This window comes from Trichechus manatus, unplaced genomic scaffold, assembly GCF_000243295.1.
Source record: "Trichechus manatus latirostris isolate Lorelei unplaced genomic scaffold, TriManLat1.0 scaffold00279, whole genome shotgun sequence".
Classification (NCBI taxonomy): Eukaryota; Metazoa; Chordata; class Mammalia; order Sirenia; family Trichechidae; genus Trichechus; species Trichechus manatus.
In genome coordinates, this window is record NW_004444215.1 from 1,673,996 (window position 1) to 1,691,247 (window position 17,252).

A 17,252-nucleotide genomic window follows, 5' to 3' on the forward strand; every position below is an offset into this window, starting at 1 on the left:
GCACTGTGAAGGCTCCCCACTGCAAAGTCTCTCCCCCGGGGCCCGGGGTCTGACCATTAGAACTCTCTAGAAGGGTTCATGTTCCGCTGTTATCAGCTATCACCTTGGCAAGTGTCCTCTGGGTATGCAGCTGGGGTTGCTCACTCCCTGGCCTCTGCCCACCACCCATTGCCACCCCTGAGGCACGAAGAACAGTCTGGATGGTCTTGGTGTGCCAGGGACCTTAACAGAGCTTTGGAGCCTACTTGGTGGCATGAAATGACAAGCTGCGTGTTTGTCTTTGTCCCCAGGAGCCCTGTGGAAGCCACCGAGAAAGGACCTGCGGAGGAGACTCAATGAGCCGCCCCAAAGGTGAGCCCCGCCCCCCTCATCCGGGTGAGGGCCCCGCGCTGCACCCAGGCGGCACATCTGGGGCTGGGCTCCCCTCTGAGGCTGCAGCCTTGCTCCTGCCAGGGAAGCCCCTGCCCCCCGGCGAGGAGGAGCGCAACAACGTCCTCAAGCAGATGAAGGTGCGGACCACGCTGAAGGGGGACAAGAGCTGGATTGTCAAGCACGACGAGTCAGAGGGGCACACCATGTGAGTCCTGGCCAGCAGAGGGTGGAGGTGCTACAGCCCCCAGGGCCTGCACCCAGGGCTGAGGGGCCCCTGTGTCCACAAGCCAGCTTGGGAGGGAGAGAGGAGCAGGGAGCAGGTAAGCTCGCTGAGGGCAAGACTGGAACAGCTCAAGAGTAGGGGAGGTGCCCTGAGCTGGAGCCTGGGGAGAAGGTGAGGGTGGCGTGACCTTGGGGCCAGCGGGCACTGGCCAAGCTCTTATGCGGAACATCCACTCAGCTCCCCATGCCTGCCTCGAGGCCTGGCCTACAGCTTTGAGAATGGAGGCCGCAAATGGTTGCTGGCAGGAGCCTGGGGGGCCACACTTTTCAGACCCTTCTCTCTCCAGAGAACTGCCTTCCAGCCGGAGCCGCGCCACCTCCTTTTCATCCCCTGGGGAGGTCCAGAAGGCCAGGTAAAGGGCGGGCCCCGGCGGTGGGGAAGAGTAGGGACAAGGAGGGAGTCTGAGCTGAGAAGGGACACCCTTCTGTACACATAGTCTGTCTGAGTGTCCTGGCGCTGCTGTGACACAAATACCACAAGTGAGGGGCTTTAAAGAACAGACATTTGTTTTCTCTGGAGGTTACAAGTCCAGATCAGGGTCTTCTCTGTGTCAGTTTCCTACCTGTGAGTAGCCCCAGGCGTTCCTCGTTCCGTGGCATCTGCCGTCCCCTGTGTGTGTCTGTGTCCACTCTGCTCTTTTTTGATAACTCACAAGTGGCTGGGTTAGGATCCAGCCTACACCGGTGCGCCCTCAGCTGGGCGAGCGATCACATTACATTAGCTTGCACTATGGTCCGTGATTGCATCGCATACATGATGGAAGATGCCCTGCTCTGCCCAAGGCTGCCTGATTAGTCACTTCTCACTACTTCATGCCAGCAACTAGACGAGTGTCTGTCCTAACCACTGGGGACCACAGCTCAGCCGAGTGGACACATGGAATTCTCCATCACAGGGGACCTTGACAGGGAGTCCTTTGAAACTCCCCTCCTGGTGAACACTCCAAGGAAGGGTTTTTCCACAGGGCCCAGGGGCAGCTCCCCTCCCGGGAGCGTAGGGGTCACTGGGTCCAGGCCCCTGGCCTTGCTGTGTGGTCCTGAGGCCAGTGGCCTCCCTTGCTGGGCCTCCATGCCTCCAGCTGTCAACTGGGATACATATAGCCATTAAAAGAAGACCATTGTTCTGAGTCCCCAGGGTAGCCGCTTAGATCTAACATACATATTTAGATAGATATACATATATATGTATAGAGAGATTGCTTTTGAGGAATTGGGTTGTATGATTGTGAGGACTGGCAAGTCCAAAATCCATAGGTCCGCAGGCTGGAGATTCCAGCAGTCTGTATCCCAGATCTGTAGGTCTAGTGGTAGAGGAGAGAGGGGAGTTCTGGTTCTTGCTCTTAAGGCCTTCAACTGATTGGACAAGGCCCACCACGTTATGGAGGGTGATCTGCTTTACTTACAGCCAACGGATTTAAACGCTAGTCACATGTAAATACCTTCACAGCAACACATAGAGTAGTGTTTGCTCAAACAACTGACCCCTTGCGCCTAGCCAGGTTGACCCCTTGTGATGCGGGATCAAGTGTAGTGGCGCCCCCTCTGGCAGGCCTCACTTTCCTTCAACCCCTCTCTGTCCTCAGGCCTCCGAACACACGAGCTCCCACGGGCTACATCATCAGGTGAGTAATGCAGCCCCTGCCCGCCTCCCCATGCCCACCACTCTGCTCCCGACTTTTCACCGCCTGCTTCTCCTGGGCTCTTTTCTAGGGGAGTGTTCACCAAGCCCGTCGACAGCTCATCCCAGCCCCAGCAGCTCTTCCCCAAAGCCAATGGAGTGCCTAAAAGGTGTGTCTGGGGCGGCCAGCCCACCCACCACTGGGGACATAGCTACCTCTCGTGAGGGCCAGACCCCAGGTTGTAACAGGGAGAGGACTCTGCCCGTCACTTTCTGGGTAGGGCAGGGCCCTGGAAGCCCCAGGTGGCCGTATAGCCCAGCTCGGGGGCCCCTGACTCCCAGCAGCCAGGCCGGGAGCCTGCAGGGCCTGGGCCTCCAATGGTGTCCTTCTTATGTGGGGGGCAGCATTTCTGTGTCAGCAAGGATAGGCCAAGGGGCCTGGGAGGCCTGGCGGGTGGGGGGGAGCTATCCTGCTCAGGGGGTGCGGTGATCCTGGGGGTCTGGCTGGCTGAGAGCAAACAGGACAGACCCCAGGCCCCCTTGTCCACCTGCCATGGGCCAGCTAGCCAGATGGAAGGCAAGTGTGGGCTGTCAGGTGGCCATACGACAGGCTTTGCCTTTGCAGTGCCACTGCCAGTGCGCTGAGAACGGCTAGTACGGGGCGTCCCTGGCCCTCGTCCTCCGGCTACAAGCTGACCACCGAGGATTACAAGAAGCTGTGAGTAGACGGCCTGGGCCCAGCTCTGGTCCGTCTTCTATGAAGTGGGCCACATACTGCGCCCTGGGAGAGCTGGCCCCGCTGGCTGAGACCCCTGCAGCAACAGCCGTGGCCTGGAGCCGCCTGAGGCCAGGCCCCCCGGAGAGCCCACAGAGGGGGCTCTGGACAGAGGCACGCCTTGTACCTGTAGTTCCTAGAGATTCCTTCACGTGTCTATCGGTTATCCCTCGTCACTGTTCCCCAGGGCTGCAGAGCTGCTGGGAAGTCATTCAGAGAGAGGGGTGAGGCGTGAGCTGGGTCTGGAGGGATAGTTAGGATTGGAGCAGGGAGAGAGAGGTGGGGGGCTGGCTCTCTAGAAGGAAAAAAGGACGTGAGCCAAGGCCCAGAGCAGGGACGCCACGTGGAAGGGAGCAGGGGGAGGCAGGGTGACGAGGAGCCGCATCGCCAGCATCCTTAACCCTCTCCTTGCACCCCAGGGCACCCTACAACGTCCGGCGCAGCTCAGCAGGGGCGGCCGAGGAAGAGGCGGTGCCCGTCTCGTCTGATGAGCAGAAGAGGAGGTAACAGTGCCTGCCAGGCATCCCAGCGGTCAGGGCAGGGGCCCTAGCCACCGCAGACCGGCCCAGTGGGGGAGAGGCCACTGGCCCAGCACCCTCTGAGCGTCCCACCATGGCCCCGGGCCTGCAGATATGCCGTGTGTGCAGCCTGGTGGCCCTGTGTGCCCCTCACCCCAAAGCCAAGCCCTCCCCTTCTCTCTCCAGCCCCGGCTCCTAAGGGCTGCCTTCAGCCCTTCCCTCCACCCACTGTCCAAGGACTGGCATCGTGCCACCCAGTGGCTGGTGGGCCGTGATGGGAACAGGTTCTGAGCCAGGGCCTTCTGTGTGCCCCGGGCTCCCGGCGCCAGTCCTCACATCTGCCATGGCTCAGGAAGCACTACCCAGCCCACTTGCAGAAGGTCTCGGAAGATCTGCAGTCCTACAGGAAGGGTCCCCAGTGAGAGGCTCCCCAGGCCAAGGGGTACAGGGGAGAGGGCCGGCTCTGGGGCCAGCTGCCTGGCAGTGAACACCGGCTCTGCCACCTGCTAGGCGTGGGCTCCTGGGCAAATCACTGAAGCTCTCCGTGCCTTGAGCTCCTCGTCTGTAAACTGGGGATGATCCTAGCACCTGCCTTCCCGGGGTGTGAAGGTTCGATGAACAGTCCTGTAGCAGGCGCAAATCGAGCTTCACCCCCATCAGGTCCGAGGCAGCGAGCAGTGTGGTCAGGAAGACGGCTCCCCGGGAGCACTCCTATGTCCTGTCAGCAGCCAAGAAGAGTGCTAGGTGAGACGCCCCAGGGGCAGGTTCCGGAACAGTCCCCTTCCCACTGGGCTGCTCTTCCTCCAGCTGGTGAGGGGGTGGGTTGAGATCAACCCCCAGGACCCTCCTAGGGGACCTTCTAGGATTCTCAGACTTACTTTCTAGAAGTCTGAGGGGTGCTGGGAGTGGGAGAGAGGGGTCTGGATCTCACCTGAGCACAGGCCCTGCCTGACCCGTCACCTTTCTCTCCTCTCCAGCAGCCCTACCCAGGAGCCACAGGCCCCAGTTATCACTAAGCGGTGAGTGTCAGACACGGGGAAGGCCCCTGTCTGCAGGGGTGCAGTGCGGGCTCTGGGGAGGGGTGGGATGGGGGTGGGGCACTGTCTCTCAGGAGGGAGAGTTGTGAGGGGCTGTGGCTTCCTTCTGGAGGGCAGCATAGGCCAGGCAAGCTCCTGGGTGGCTAGGGTGGCTCATGTGGCTCTGGCAGCCAGTTCTGCGGAGGCAGGAGTCTTAGCTGCAAGCACGCTAAGGCCTGTAGCTTGTGGCAGGAACTTTCCATTAGTCAATGGCTAACAGGGCTGGGCCCCTGGCCAAGATGGAGCCATAGTGTTACCCAAGACCCTCTGGGGTTTTGAAGCCAAAGTGGCTACCGGAGTACAAAGGGGCTCTTTCCTTGCTCCTCTCCCACCCCACCAGGGACAGGCTGGCCAATGGCCTGGCCTCAGGGACCACTGGATTGGGGCCCAGAGACTTGTCCCTGGGAGCCCCTGGCTGGTTGGGCTGTTGGGCGGCAGGCTGTGGCAGGCTGCGTCAGGAAAGTATCAGGAGCCACCCTCCTGGCCCCACCCTGTGCTCTTACCCATTTCTCCGGCCTGTGTCACCACACAGACCTCACAGACAGAAATACAAACGGCTCCGATCAAAGGCCTACTGCAATGTGTGCCATTGGAGAGGGGCACACAAAGTGCCTGGCACCAAGGCAGAGAGGCCCAGGTCCACCCAGGGCCATCAGGAGAAGTTCTCCTGGGAGGTGACTGTGACATTGGAGATGGGCCCTAAGGGGTGACCAGGGTCCTACAGGCAACCATCAGGATGGCAGGACAACAATTGAGTGAAGGAGGGGTGACACCATCAGGGAAGGAGGAGAAGATTTGGGGTCCTGCGGTGGGGTGGTTAGGGCGCCTCCACATGCGGTGGCTTCTCGAGCCGAGGTGCGGCAGGCAGGAGGCCCAGCTGCGGCAAAGGCCTGACGTGGGGACGGCCTGCTGTGTGGGAGGGATGGAAAGGCTGTCGGAACACAAGAACAAGGGATGGTGATGGCACAAAGGAAGGGACAGGTCGCGCTGTGTTCTTACTGGCCGGATGAGTGTCCCAGGGCTGCCAGAACAAACAGCCACACACTGGCTGCCTTCAAACCACAGGAGTTTATTGTCTCTTTGTTCCAGAGTCCAGAAGTCCAAATCAAGGTGCTGACAGGGCCGTGCTCCCTCCAGAGGCTCTAGGGTATATCTGCTCCAGGCCTCTCTCAGCCTCTGGTGGTGGACGGCACCCCTTGGCACCCCTTGCCTCAGTTTCCTCATGCATTAGGGCCCATCCCACTCCAGTACAACCTCAGGTAAACTGATTACATCTGCAAAGACCCTATTTCCAAATAAGGTCACATTCACAGGTACTGGGATGGACATGAATTGGGGGAAGCACTAGTCAACCCAGTGCACTGCGCTTATCCCACGCTTAAGCCGCTGAGCCCCTGATCTGACTGCCACGCGGGGTGTCCCTCAAAGGCCAACAGGCTCCCGGGAAACCGAGAAGGCGCTGCATGCCTGGGCGTGGGCATCATCTGCCTTTCGTCTTGCCCCAAGGGTGGAGGTTGTGGACAAGGATGCGCCTTCTGAGAAGAGCCGGGACCTACCTGCTCTGGCAAGAGCACTCCCTCCTCTCAGCCATGCAGTCCAGGTCACCTCCCTGCTGGGCTGCAGGGTCAGTGTCTCCATGTGCCCAGTGACAGGATGGGGCCCAGAATCTGTAAGGGCCTGTCAGGCTCCTGTCCTAGGGCTGAAAGGAGCAAAGCAGCCTGGCCTCGAGGGAGCCAGTGCTCTGCTCTTGTCTGGTACGTGTCTGTGTTACCTTAACCCTTGTGCCACTGAGCCCTGTGGCAGACCAGCATGCGGGGGTTGGAGGGCTGGCTGCCGCGGCACTCGCCTGCCCTTCCAAGACCTGCTCCCAGCTCTCCTCCAAGTCGCCCACATTCAACTGGCCGCAGCTGTCCTCCCTCCTATCTGGAGGCACCTCTCGGGGGCCTGGATGCTCACTGCTGCCTTCTCTGCGAGCATGGGTGGAGGCAGGATCAAAGGGTCACGGGCCGTTTGGATTGAACGTGTGCCGGGCCCGCCTAGCCCAGCCGGGAGCCCAGAGCACAAGTAGGTGGTTCGGGCACTGCTCAGATGGCTCACTGCTGGCCTGACAGAAGCGGAGATGGACGGGCAGGGCAGCAGGCAGAGCCCTTGCGACCTCCGTCCGGGCAGCCTGGCTGTGCCCTGGTTTCTGAGCCAGTCTGCAGGCTGAACAATCAGTACCGCCTTGTACTCTGCACTGAATGGTGCCAAGTCCCGCCGACGGTGCCACAGCCTGGCAACCAGCTATTCAAAGTGCCAGAGGGCTGAGTGCCCCCACCACAGGGCCCTTTTGGGGTGGCTGCAGGGACCCCAGGGCAGTGCGGGCTCTCCTGATGCCTCTGCAGCCCTCACCCCCCTCCCCAGCTCAATCTGTGTCCTCGGGGCCGCCTTCTCTGCACCTGGCCCTGGCCCTGTCCCCATGCTCCCTGAGCCCAGGAGGGAGGCAGAGCTGTGCCCCAGGGAGCCAGGAGTGCAGCTGGGAGGGGAGGAGAGGGGAGGGGAGGGAGGCGCTGAGCCTCTGCAGATGCCTCTCTTTTTCACTCCCCTCCCATGATCGTCCCTGCTCGTCTGACTGTCCCCATCATACCTTTTTTCCATCATAACTTTTGAAGAAGTGGAAAGATTTGAGAGCTCTTTACAAGGTAGCATCAGTGGAGCTTGGTGACTGATGGGAGATGGGGCTTGAGGAAGACAAAAGCAAAAAAATACCAAACCCATTGCCATGGAGTCAACCCCAACGCATGGTAGCCCCATGTGTGTCAGAGCAGAACTGTGCTCCATGGGGTTTTCAGTGGCTGATTGTTCAGAAGCAGGTCGCCAGGCCTTTCTTCCAAGGCAACTGTGGGTGGACTCGAACCTCCAACCTTTCAGTTAGCAGCTGAGTGCCTTAACCATTCTCACCACCCAGGGACTCCTCGAGGAAGACTGGAGGCTTTAAAATGTCTGCCTTCAGCAGCTGGGTAGCTGGTGGGGACGAGGCTGCATTGAGCTCAGGCCACACTGCATGAGGTGCCTACGGGGAGAGGATATGGCCAGTAGATGGGTGCCGTGGGAGTCCCAGGCCCTTTCCTGTGCGTTTCAAGGGAGGAGAAGGGGACTGGCCATGCCAGAGATGGGTGCAAAGCCAGCCAGTCCCACCTGGATTAGCAACACACCTCGAAGTTGGGGGTATCAGAAGGACAGATGAAGGACTCAGGTCTTTGAGGAGCTGTTATGTGGAGAGGCAGCAAACTTGTCTTGTCCTTGTGGCCCCAGGAACCAGAATCGGGGCCCAGCTTCAAATGCAGAAAGAGGCCAACATCTCCACCTTCTGGCTTCTTAGGGAAATGCGGCTACAGGCTGCTGAGACCACGTAGGTCCTCGTTATTCGTGGATTCCTCGTCCAAACCCTCTTGTTCGCTAAAATGTTCAGCGGTATTTTCGTGGCAGTTCATGGACGCGCACATGCGCAGAGTCGCATGCACGGCCCCCACTGAGGTCGGTCTGTCGAAACTGGTTTGGAGTCATTAATTCAGTGTTCACGGGGATTGATGGCATATATGCCCGCGAATAGCGAGAATCAAACAGCCTGTCCCTCCCCCCGGGCCGCCTTGGCACAGGCCGCTGTCAATGTCACTATCACTGCGCTCCCACAGGCGGCTGGGGCTGCGTTGGATATTCGAGGATCAATACTGGGCTCCGGCTTCAGCTGACGCCAGGCTGTGTGTTCTGAGCGCCTTCCAGAGTGTGCGGGGCCCCAGCAGATCTCAGCCCCACTGTGGTCGAGGGTCTGGGGAGGTGGCGGGGCTGGTGGCGCTGCGAGGGGAGGGGAGGCTGGAAGGCGCCCCGGAAAAGGCCTTGAAGAAGGATGTGCCCAGGTGTGTCCTCGTGAAGTCACTGGACCAACACTCCAATTTGGTATTTAAACAAATAAGCTTTATTGGAGGAATGAACCGGGGGAGAGCAGGCGTTCAGTTTGGCTGTAATGGTGTGCTCTGCCCTACAAGCAAAACAAGGAGAGATTTAACAAGCAGAGTGGGTACAGGTAACTACAAGCAATGGCAGGAAGGGAGCTGAGATTTACAAAGGTGGCCATTCACTGTGAAACATTCTTTACATCAGTTTCTAAATTTCTAACACAGATCTCTCATACTTGATACAATTTAACTAAGGCAATATTTCTTAAATGAAAAGTATAAACAATGTCGACTTGAAAGTTTAGTGATATGAAAGTTAGTGATATATTTGCGGCTAGGCGAACTTAATTGGAATCTTTGGATACAGAACTGACCATTAGTTCAACCAAAACACCAAACTCATTGCCATCGAGTTGATTCTGACTCATAGTGATCCTACAGGACAGAGCAGAACTGCCCCCATAAAGTTTCCAAGGAGCACCTGATGGATTCAAACTGCCAACCTTTTGGTTAGCAGACGTAGCTTTTAACCACTACACCACCAAGGCCCTGACTGTTACTTAGGAAAGTGTAAATAAACTCTGCTTACTTAGCTGAGAGAAAAGAGATAATGCCTAGGCGCTTGCGGGGGGGACTTGTTACGGTAGTTAAAACAACATGTTTATGTATAGGCTCTAATTTATTTTAACAACTCAATGAACATTCTTAACATAACAAACACGCTGAACTTTGTTTTTCAGACAGCAACTTTAACAGAAGCCTAATTGTTACCAGGAGTGTAGAAGTAAAACCCTCAGTTTAATTCCTGAATGGAGTGCCTAATTTTAGTTCTGAAATCTCCCCCAATCAGACCTCCTGGCACCTCAAAATTTAAAAGTTCCTCACACCTCTCCCCCGTTTAATAAGCCACCGCTAGGGGGCAGCAGATCACCCACAAAGAATTTACCAGTCTCCTGTAAGAACTTGGAACCTTCGGGAATGATTGTTCTATGTGAGTTTTTAAGCTGCTGTTTCCAGGTATCTGCTCTCTGCAGGGAACTGGATCTCACCATGTTTCTGTCCGAATCCAGACGTAGAGGTCTTTTCCCTTATTATAGCTAGGCTACTCTTCTGGCTGTTTTCTTAGGTTTTGGATGCTGTTTTTTAGCAACCACACACCGTTTGGTCTTCCAGTAGCTGGGTACCATCCAACTTCACCTTGCTGTAGCTTCGGGTTTTATCTTTAGGGTGGATAGATTCTGATCAGGGAGGACGTAAGGAACAGGGCCACATTAAAAGGAATAACCGGCATTCTAAACAGCGTTTGACTTCAGAACTAAACTTCATCTTAGAAAAATCAGCTTCTTCTAAATACATAATTTGTCCCCTAGTCATATGCCTCGAGGGTTGGCTATGGCAATGAGAAGCACAATGCGTTATATATTTAACAATTATTGGAAACCCTGGTGGCATAGCGGTTAAGAGCTGTGGCTGCTAACCAAAGGATTGGTAGTCTGAATCCACCAGGCGCTCCCTGGAAACCCTATGCGGCAGTTCTACTCTGTCCTATAGGGTCGCTATGAGTCGGAATCGACTCAATGGCAACGGGTAGGTATGGAGTAGGTAGCTAATAATAATTATTATTATAGGACTTGTAAAATATAATAATTGGAAACCCTGGTGGTGTAGTGGTTAAGAGTTCGGCTGCTAACCAAAAGGTCGGCAGTTTGAATCCACCAGGCACTCCTCCAAAACACTATGGGGCAGTTCTACTCTGTCCTATAGGATCGCTATGAGTCAGAATTGACTCAATGGCAATGGGTTTGGTATTTTTGGGGTATAATAATTGGAGCCCTGGTGGCACAGTGGTTAACAGCTCGGCTGCCAACCAAAAGGTCGGCAGTGCAAATCCACCAGCGCTCCTGAAAAACCCTATGGAGCAGTTCTACTCTGTCCTATAGAGTTGCTATGAGTCGGAATCGACTTGACAGCAATGAGTTTATAATAATAATTACAATGATTAGAAGAAAAAGACAGATTAATAGAAAGGAGTGTATCCCATATCCAGTGTTTTGAGGCAACCAGCTAAAAATGTCAGGGAAGGAAGAAGCTGTCATGGGGGGAATACTATGCAACCAAGAAGCCTTTTGGCGTATTTTAGAAATGTGTTGCTCTACTTCTCCAGAGGTATTTATCCGTGAACAGCAAGAGGTATTTGAGACAGCACAAACCCCTCATTGCTGAGCTAAAATAAAGTCCAGTGTGATTCGGTGGTCCAATACTACCTTTGCCAAGGACTCTAAAGACTCTTGTTGTGCAGCCATTCTATCATCAGTTTGGGCCACAGTGGCAGCTAGATCACGAGTGGACGTTTCTAATTGTACAATTCCAAACCATGGGATAGTAGCATGTAAGAAAGACCATCCCCATCCTGAGTACTCAGCGATGGGATTTCCTGTCTGGATATTAATTCTGAATCACTGTTCCATACTAAGCTGTCACTGTATAGATACTCATGGGAACTCCTAATATTTCTAAAGTACATTGGCCTGTCAGGCAGGATGACAAAGGAGAGGCGCCAGCTGGGGCAGAGGCACAGGGACACAATTTCTTCTGGGACATAACCAGAAACACCAGTGACATCCCAAAGTCAAGCTGGCCCCCTCCGTCGCGCACATGTATTTTAGGCAAAGCAGCATGGCTGCGACCTGTGGTGGCCGGGATCATGGTGGTGGTGGAGAGACAGAGATGAGCGGCCCACTGCCCTGGCCCTCAGTGAGCTCCCAGTCTAACTCAGAACCAGGCCCCAGGGTCAACTCCAGGGCCGACAGAGGGCCACCATGCTGCCCAGGCTCACCCAAAGGGCGAGCTATCCAGTTCCCTGCCTTTACCCTGGCCCTCCAGCTCCTCCTCCTCGGGACCTCCATCTGACCACGTGGGTCCCCTCCAGCCCATCCTGTGGTCTCTCTACGTCTCTTCACCTGTCTGGAAGCAGCTCTGTTACCCTTGGGGCTGGATGTATGTGGTCCACACAGCACAGTAGAGTTAGCCTGCAGCTCTGCCTGCATGCCCCAGGCTCACTGTGGGGCCAGGGCCATGGGGCCGCTGCAGGAAGGTGTGAGGCTCCAGAGAGCCAGGCTGGGTCTGGAAGGATGGCATAGGTCTGACGCCATGCACCTGGGGAGGGATGGCTGAGGGCAGGTGCCCCCCAAGGCCAGGAGCTCTGGATGCCCTCACCTGGGTCCAGAGAGTGCAGGGACTGTGAGGGGACTCTGAGCAGGCGGGCACTGGGCAACGGAGCCCTCGGAGGGGCCCTTTGAGCACTGGGTGTGTCGGACCCTCAGGACTCCAGTTCCTGGGCACCTGCTCGCTTGCTTATCCCTCATGTCTCCACCAGTCCCACCCACTGGCCCTCCGTCAAGTTGGGCTTGCCTGTTTCCTGGGCATCACGGTCGTCATGGGTCACTACCAGCCCATGAACACAGCACTCTTGCTGGACACTGCGAGGCTCTCCTTGGCCTTGTCTGCAGATGGGGTGCCAGGGCTGTGCCCGAGGGAGGGCTGGGCACAGGCAGGGTAACAGTGAAGGACCTCATCCCTCACTGCTCTGGGGTCAGGGGCCAAGCTCAGCTGCCCCACCAAGAAGGCTCCAGGCAAAAGAGGTTAGAAAAGAGCCACAAAGAAGAGCAATGGGTCTGAGTGTCCCTCTGCACAACCAGGAGGCTCCTGAGGGAGACCATCCTTGACAGCCCAGCACACATAGGCCACAGCGGATGTTGTGAGCGGCAGCTCATGGCAGTCTCTTCTGGCCTACAGCGGGAGAGCAGAGGACATCGTCTGCCTGCAGACCATGACGCCCCCGGTGGGACTCTGCCTGGTGGCCCCAGACCTAGAAGGACCGAGGTATGGGGGCCCTGCTGCTGGCCTGGCCCCTTCCACTCATTCTAGGGATGTGGGGGTCAGCAGGGTGGGATGCAAATGAGGGTGGCCTTGGTGCTGGTCCTGCTGCTGCATCCACTCAACAACCATTGCGGAGCAAGCATCTGGTCCGTGCGAGGCCACAGGCCCGGTCCGGGGACCCAGCATCAAAGGGCAGCCCTGGACCAGCAGGAGGTGCTCGCTGCTGGGTGGGGGAGGCAGAGCAAGGTCAAGGCCAGAGCCCCCACCACCCACCTGCCAAGGAAGGGACAGCCTCGCTGAGCCCTGACACCAGACAGACCTCTGTGCTGAGTGGGGACGGGGGTCTGAGGAGGGCTGCCTGGAGAATGATGGGCATCCCTCTGTTGGGTTTGATACCATGGGGCTCCCTAGTGACCTTGGAGAGAACAGAGGGGTTGGGTTAGGAGGTCAGGACTTACGCTCACAGCTGAGGGAATGTAGTCCCTACCTCTGAAGTCAGAGCGCCTGGTGCAGAACCCAGCTCCTCCTCTTCTTACCTGTGCAGCGTAGGGCAAGTCCCTCGGGCTCTCTAGGCCTCAGTTTGCTCATCTGGAAAGCAGGTGTGGATAATTACAGTGCCATGGCCTGGGGCGGATGTGGGGAGGTAATGCAGGCACGGTAAGGAGAACTCTGCGTTGGCCTGGCGTGTGGTGGCCCTCACTAAACAGTAGCTATGAGTAAGGAGATTGTGATCTGTCTCTGTCAGGTGTGAGGCTCCTGGAGGCAGTGGCCATTTGGGGATGAGTGTGAGTGGCTTATTAACTTCTGTTTCTTTCCTCCATAGGTCTCCCCCAGGTCACAGAGACAAGGAGGCTCCCAGCCCCAGAGAGCCCGAGAGGGACTTGGTTGGTGAGGAGGCCTTCAAGGCCCCTGACCTGGACTCTGAAAGGTAACTCATGCCAGGGAGCAGACGCTCATCCCCAGGACTTGGAGCTCACTTGCTCCAGAGCTGCGAGGCCTCCATGGCCCTGGTCCAAGCTCTGCATTGTCGTTGTAGAGCCAGAGCCCCCAGTCAGCCGTGGAGCTGGGACCAAGGCTGTGTTCCCAGCGCCCAGGGCAGCGCAACCCTCGAGGGATATCTGTTGAGAGAATGAATGAATGAATGAGACCTGGAGAGGGGCAGGCCCCTGCCCAGCCCCCTCAGACAGCCAGTTGCAGAGCAGGACAAAACTCCTGGCACGGATGTCCCCTCCCCAGCCCCAGCCCCGTCCTGGGTCTTTTCTCACTCAGCTGCCTGTGGCTCCGCCTCCTGCTTTTTACGCCCTGGGAAGCAGCCCCGCGCTGGGGCCAGGGCAGAGCAAGGCCACCGAGTTTGGGAAAGTCAGTGGGCAGAGTATACATGGGTCCCCACAGAGCACTAGCAGGGGCTTCCAGGACACCCTATAGACAAAGGGAGACTGGGGTGGGGGTTTGAAGATGGCGTCTTAGTTTTTTAGGGCTGCAGTAACAAAAATATAAGTGGGTAGCTTTAATGAGTGGAGATTTCTGTCTCACAGTTCTGAAGGCTAGAAGGCCAAATCAGTAGCCTGGGGTGTTTTTTGAAACTCTTTGTCTTATAGATGAATTCTTATATGGTCTCCCCTCCCCGCCCCACCGTCTGTATCTATTCTGCTCTTTGTATAAGACACCTCTCAGAAGGGATTAGGACCACCCTACTCAGTATGACCTCATTAACATAACAAAACCTGTTCCAACTCATAGCAAGTGACCCTCTAGGACAGAGCAGAACTGCCCCATAAGGTTTCCAAGGAGCAGCTGGTGGATTTGAACTGCCAACCTTTTCGTTAGCAGCCCAGCTCTTAACCACTACACCACCAGGACTCCAACATAACAAAAGGAAACCCCTATTTCCAAACAGGATCACATTCACAAGTACAGGAGTTAGGACTTCAGCATATGTTTTTGGGGACACAATTCCATCCAGAACAGTCCAGGGGACAGGGCAAGTCTGGCAGGCAGTGGTGCTGAGGTGGGTATTCTCCTTGGTGGGAGGTAAGCTGGCAGCTAGTAACCAGTCAGGACCACAGTGGAGGCCCCAGAGCCCCAGTCAGGAAACAGAGCCCTGGAAGGAGAGGAAGGGATCCAGATGGCCAGGAGGGCCTTGTCCCCTTCTGGGCTCTATGGTGTGTGGTGGCCCCCAACGCCTTGCCCCTTGCCGTTGGCCATCGGGCTGGCCTCCTCCTGTGCTGTTCTTGGCTCCACTCCAGCTCCCAGCCCATCCAGTTTGGAGAAATGCAAGAACACTTGCTGGCGGAGTAGACTGGGGTTCAGCCTGCACTCAGGAGGCTGGAGGTAGACACGCGCAAAGCCCTTAGCAAAGTCAGCAGAGGCTTCTCTTCCAACCACAGGTGCAGCTCACAGCCGAGTGACAGCCACCTGGCATCGGCAGCCCCAGGAGGCTGGGCTGGAGCAGACGGCGGCTCTGGGAGAGGAGGGTGAGCAGCGGGTGACGGGCCGTTGGGGTGGGCCCTGCTCCCTCCCGGTGTGGTCCATGCTTCCCTGATCTCTAGCTCCTGTCACTGTCCTGTCCACTTCTTCTTGGAATGATCTCTGCTTGACTCTTCCTCCTTCTCCCACCCCCTGCTCTCAAGCATCTCCAGAGCAGGTACAAGGTCCCGCTCACAGCTGGAGGGCCAGCGCCCACCTGGGGCAGGCATGGAGCACGTACCCTGAATATGTGAGCACCGAGTGAAGGGAGAGTCTAACGACTGAGCGAGCGATGCATGAGTCTGTGCCGTCCTTCTTCTTGCCTGCTTTCTCCCTTCCCTTCCAGAAACCCCAAGCCCCCTGCCTCTGCCCTGGCCTGGGCCAGCTCTGCCTTGAGACCCTGTGAGAGGAAAAGCAGCTAGGAAACGAACGTGTCTGCTGGGCCGTGGGTCCTTGGACCTGGGTGGAGGCAGGGGCCGCTTCCCCAGGTGACTCGAGGGGAAGGGGTGGTGGCACAATCCCACCTGCCCCCAAGTGGTTCCAAACCAAGCAAGAGTCATCCCTGGGAACAAATGCCAGGTATGCAGATGTTGGCACAAATAACTCAGCTCCAAACTGTAGTCTGGCCATGGAGGGCATCCCCAGGAGGAGCCCCTGCTTCCTGCCTTCCTTCCAGGCTGCCTCACTCACAGCCCTCTGGGGGTCCCTTTCTCTCACTAACTTTAATCGTTTGCAAACAAAATGCGAGCCCTAGGGCCCGACCTCTAAATCCAAGATCCCAAGCCAACAACGCAGGGGACAGCAGCCGTTCCTCTGAGAACACTGTCTCTGAGCAAGTCCCCGGAATGGCCGCTGTGGGGAGAGCTGTGGTGGGCCCTCCCCTTCATCTGGCACTACTTTGGGCCAGAGACACACGACATCACACTGCGTCTATGAATCACTTTGCTGCTGGCTTCCCTAGAAGGCTTGTGTCTGTGTTTCCTGGAGCTGCCGTAACAAAGCACCACAAAGTGGGGGCTTTAAACATCAGAAATGCATCGTCTCACAGTTCTGGAGACTGGGAGTCCAAGTTCAGGGTCTCGGCTGTGTCCGTTCCCTCTGAGATTCTGAGAGAGACAGTTGCCCTTTCCCTCTGAGGTTCTGAGAGAGACAGCGTGCCGTCCCCTCTGAGGGTCTGAGAGAGACAGCGTGCCCGTCCCCTCTGAGGTTCTGAGAGAGACAGTTGCCCGTTCCCTCTGAGGTTCTGAGAGAGACAGCGTGCCGGGCCTCCCTCCTCGCTTCTGGGTGTTTCCCACAATCCTTGGTGTTTCAGTGCTGCTTGTAGATGTACAGGTAGTCCCAGACTTACAACAGGATTCCATTGTGATGACTCCATCAGAAATTGTTTCTGACGTAAGTCAAATACCTCTTCTTTATGCTTAGTTTTCATTATTATTGCCTTGCATTATCAGTGTCTTTGTAAATCCAATCTTTGAACATCAGCGGGTGAACATCTGGGAGTGATAACATCAGCAAATTACAGGCTGCAACATTGTGTGTAGTACAGATTACTAACGATAAGATATACAAAAACAAACCAGACGGTCGTAAGTGCGGTTTGCGGTAACTCGAATACGTCGTAAGTCAGGGACTACCTGTGTCTTCACATGGCGTCTTCTCCCTGTGCATCTCTCTGTCTCCTTGTCTCTTCTCCTTGTTGATAAGCACACCACTCAGAAGTGACCAGGATCCACCCTATTCCAGTAGGACCTCATGGTACCTGATAACATCTACAAAGACCCCATTTCCAAACGAGGTCACATTCATAGGTGCAGGGTCAGGACTTCAGCGTATCTTTTGGGAGGATACAAATCAACCCATAACAAGCAGCCTGATGTCCAGAATTCTCCAGCATCACTCCCACCTCTGCCTCTGTGGTCACATGGCTGTCTTCCTTCTGTGTCTCCCCTCCTCTTTTATAAAGGCACCACTCAGATGGGGTTGGGGCCCACCCTGCTCCAGTCTGGCCTCATGGTAACTGATAACATCTGCAAAGACCCTAGGACACAGTCACAGGTACCGGGGTTAGGACCTCAACACGTGTTCTGAGGGGCACAGTTCATTCCATAACTTCTGACCCAATGTGAGTGGATCTCAGTTGGTTCATTTTTGAACATATGTCCCCATCAGCCTTCCTGCATGTGTACCCCGTAAGATGAAGTCTTCACTTTCCACTTTCTGTTTCCTTAAAGTGAAGCCAACCCTCAAAGTAAGTAGCAAAATAATTTGAATGAAGAATCTTCTGGAGTTTTATAATTTTTTGCTCCAATATTTTACACTCAGTTTGACAAT

The 17,252-nt window shown here is 56.1% G+C and overlaps 1 protein-coding gene across 1 annotated transcript in view; it reads left to right on the forward strand.

The window, feature by feature from the left end:
- Positions 1 to 298: 298 nt before the first annotated feature.
- ZNF185 (zinc finger protein 185 with LIM domain) overlaps positions 299 to 17,252 on the forward strand; it is a 38,673-nt gene continuing 21,719 nt past the window's right edge. Inside the window, exons 1-13 of the mRNA XM_023725023.1 lie at positions 299 to 351; positions 454 to 577; positions 942 to 1,007; positions 2,238 to 2,276; positions 2,365 to 2,442; positions 2,898 to 2,990; positions 3,467 to 3,550; positions 4,226 to 4,309; positions 4,543 to 4,584; positions 6,148 to 6,227; positions 12,368 to 12,458; positions 13,279 to 13,383; positions 14,843 to 14,929. Of these exons, the coding sequence (XP_023580791.1) occupies positions 336 to 351; positions 454 to 577; positions 942 to 1,007; positions 2,238 to 2,276; positions 2,365 to 2,442; positions 2,898 to 2,990; positions 3,467 to 3,550; positions 4,226 to 4,309; positions 4,543 to 4,584; positions 6,148 to 6,227; positions 12,368 to 12,458; positions 13,279 to 13,383; positions 14,843 to 14,929 (989 nt within the window). The 5' untranslated portion in view covers positions 299 to 335. The remainder of the gene's footprint in view (positions 352 to 453; positions 578 to 941; positions 1,008 to 2,237; positions 2,277 to 2,364; positions 2,443 to 2,897; positions 2,991 to 3,466; positions 3,551 to 4,225; positions 4,310 to 4,542; positions 4,585 to 6,147; positions 6,228 to 12,367; positions 12,459 to 13,278; positions 13,384 to 14,842; positions 14,930 to 17,252) is intronic.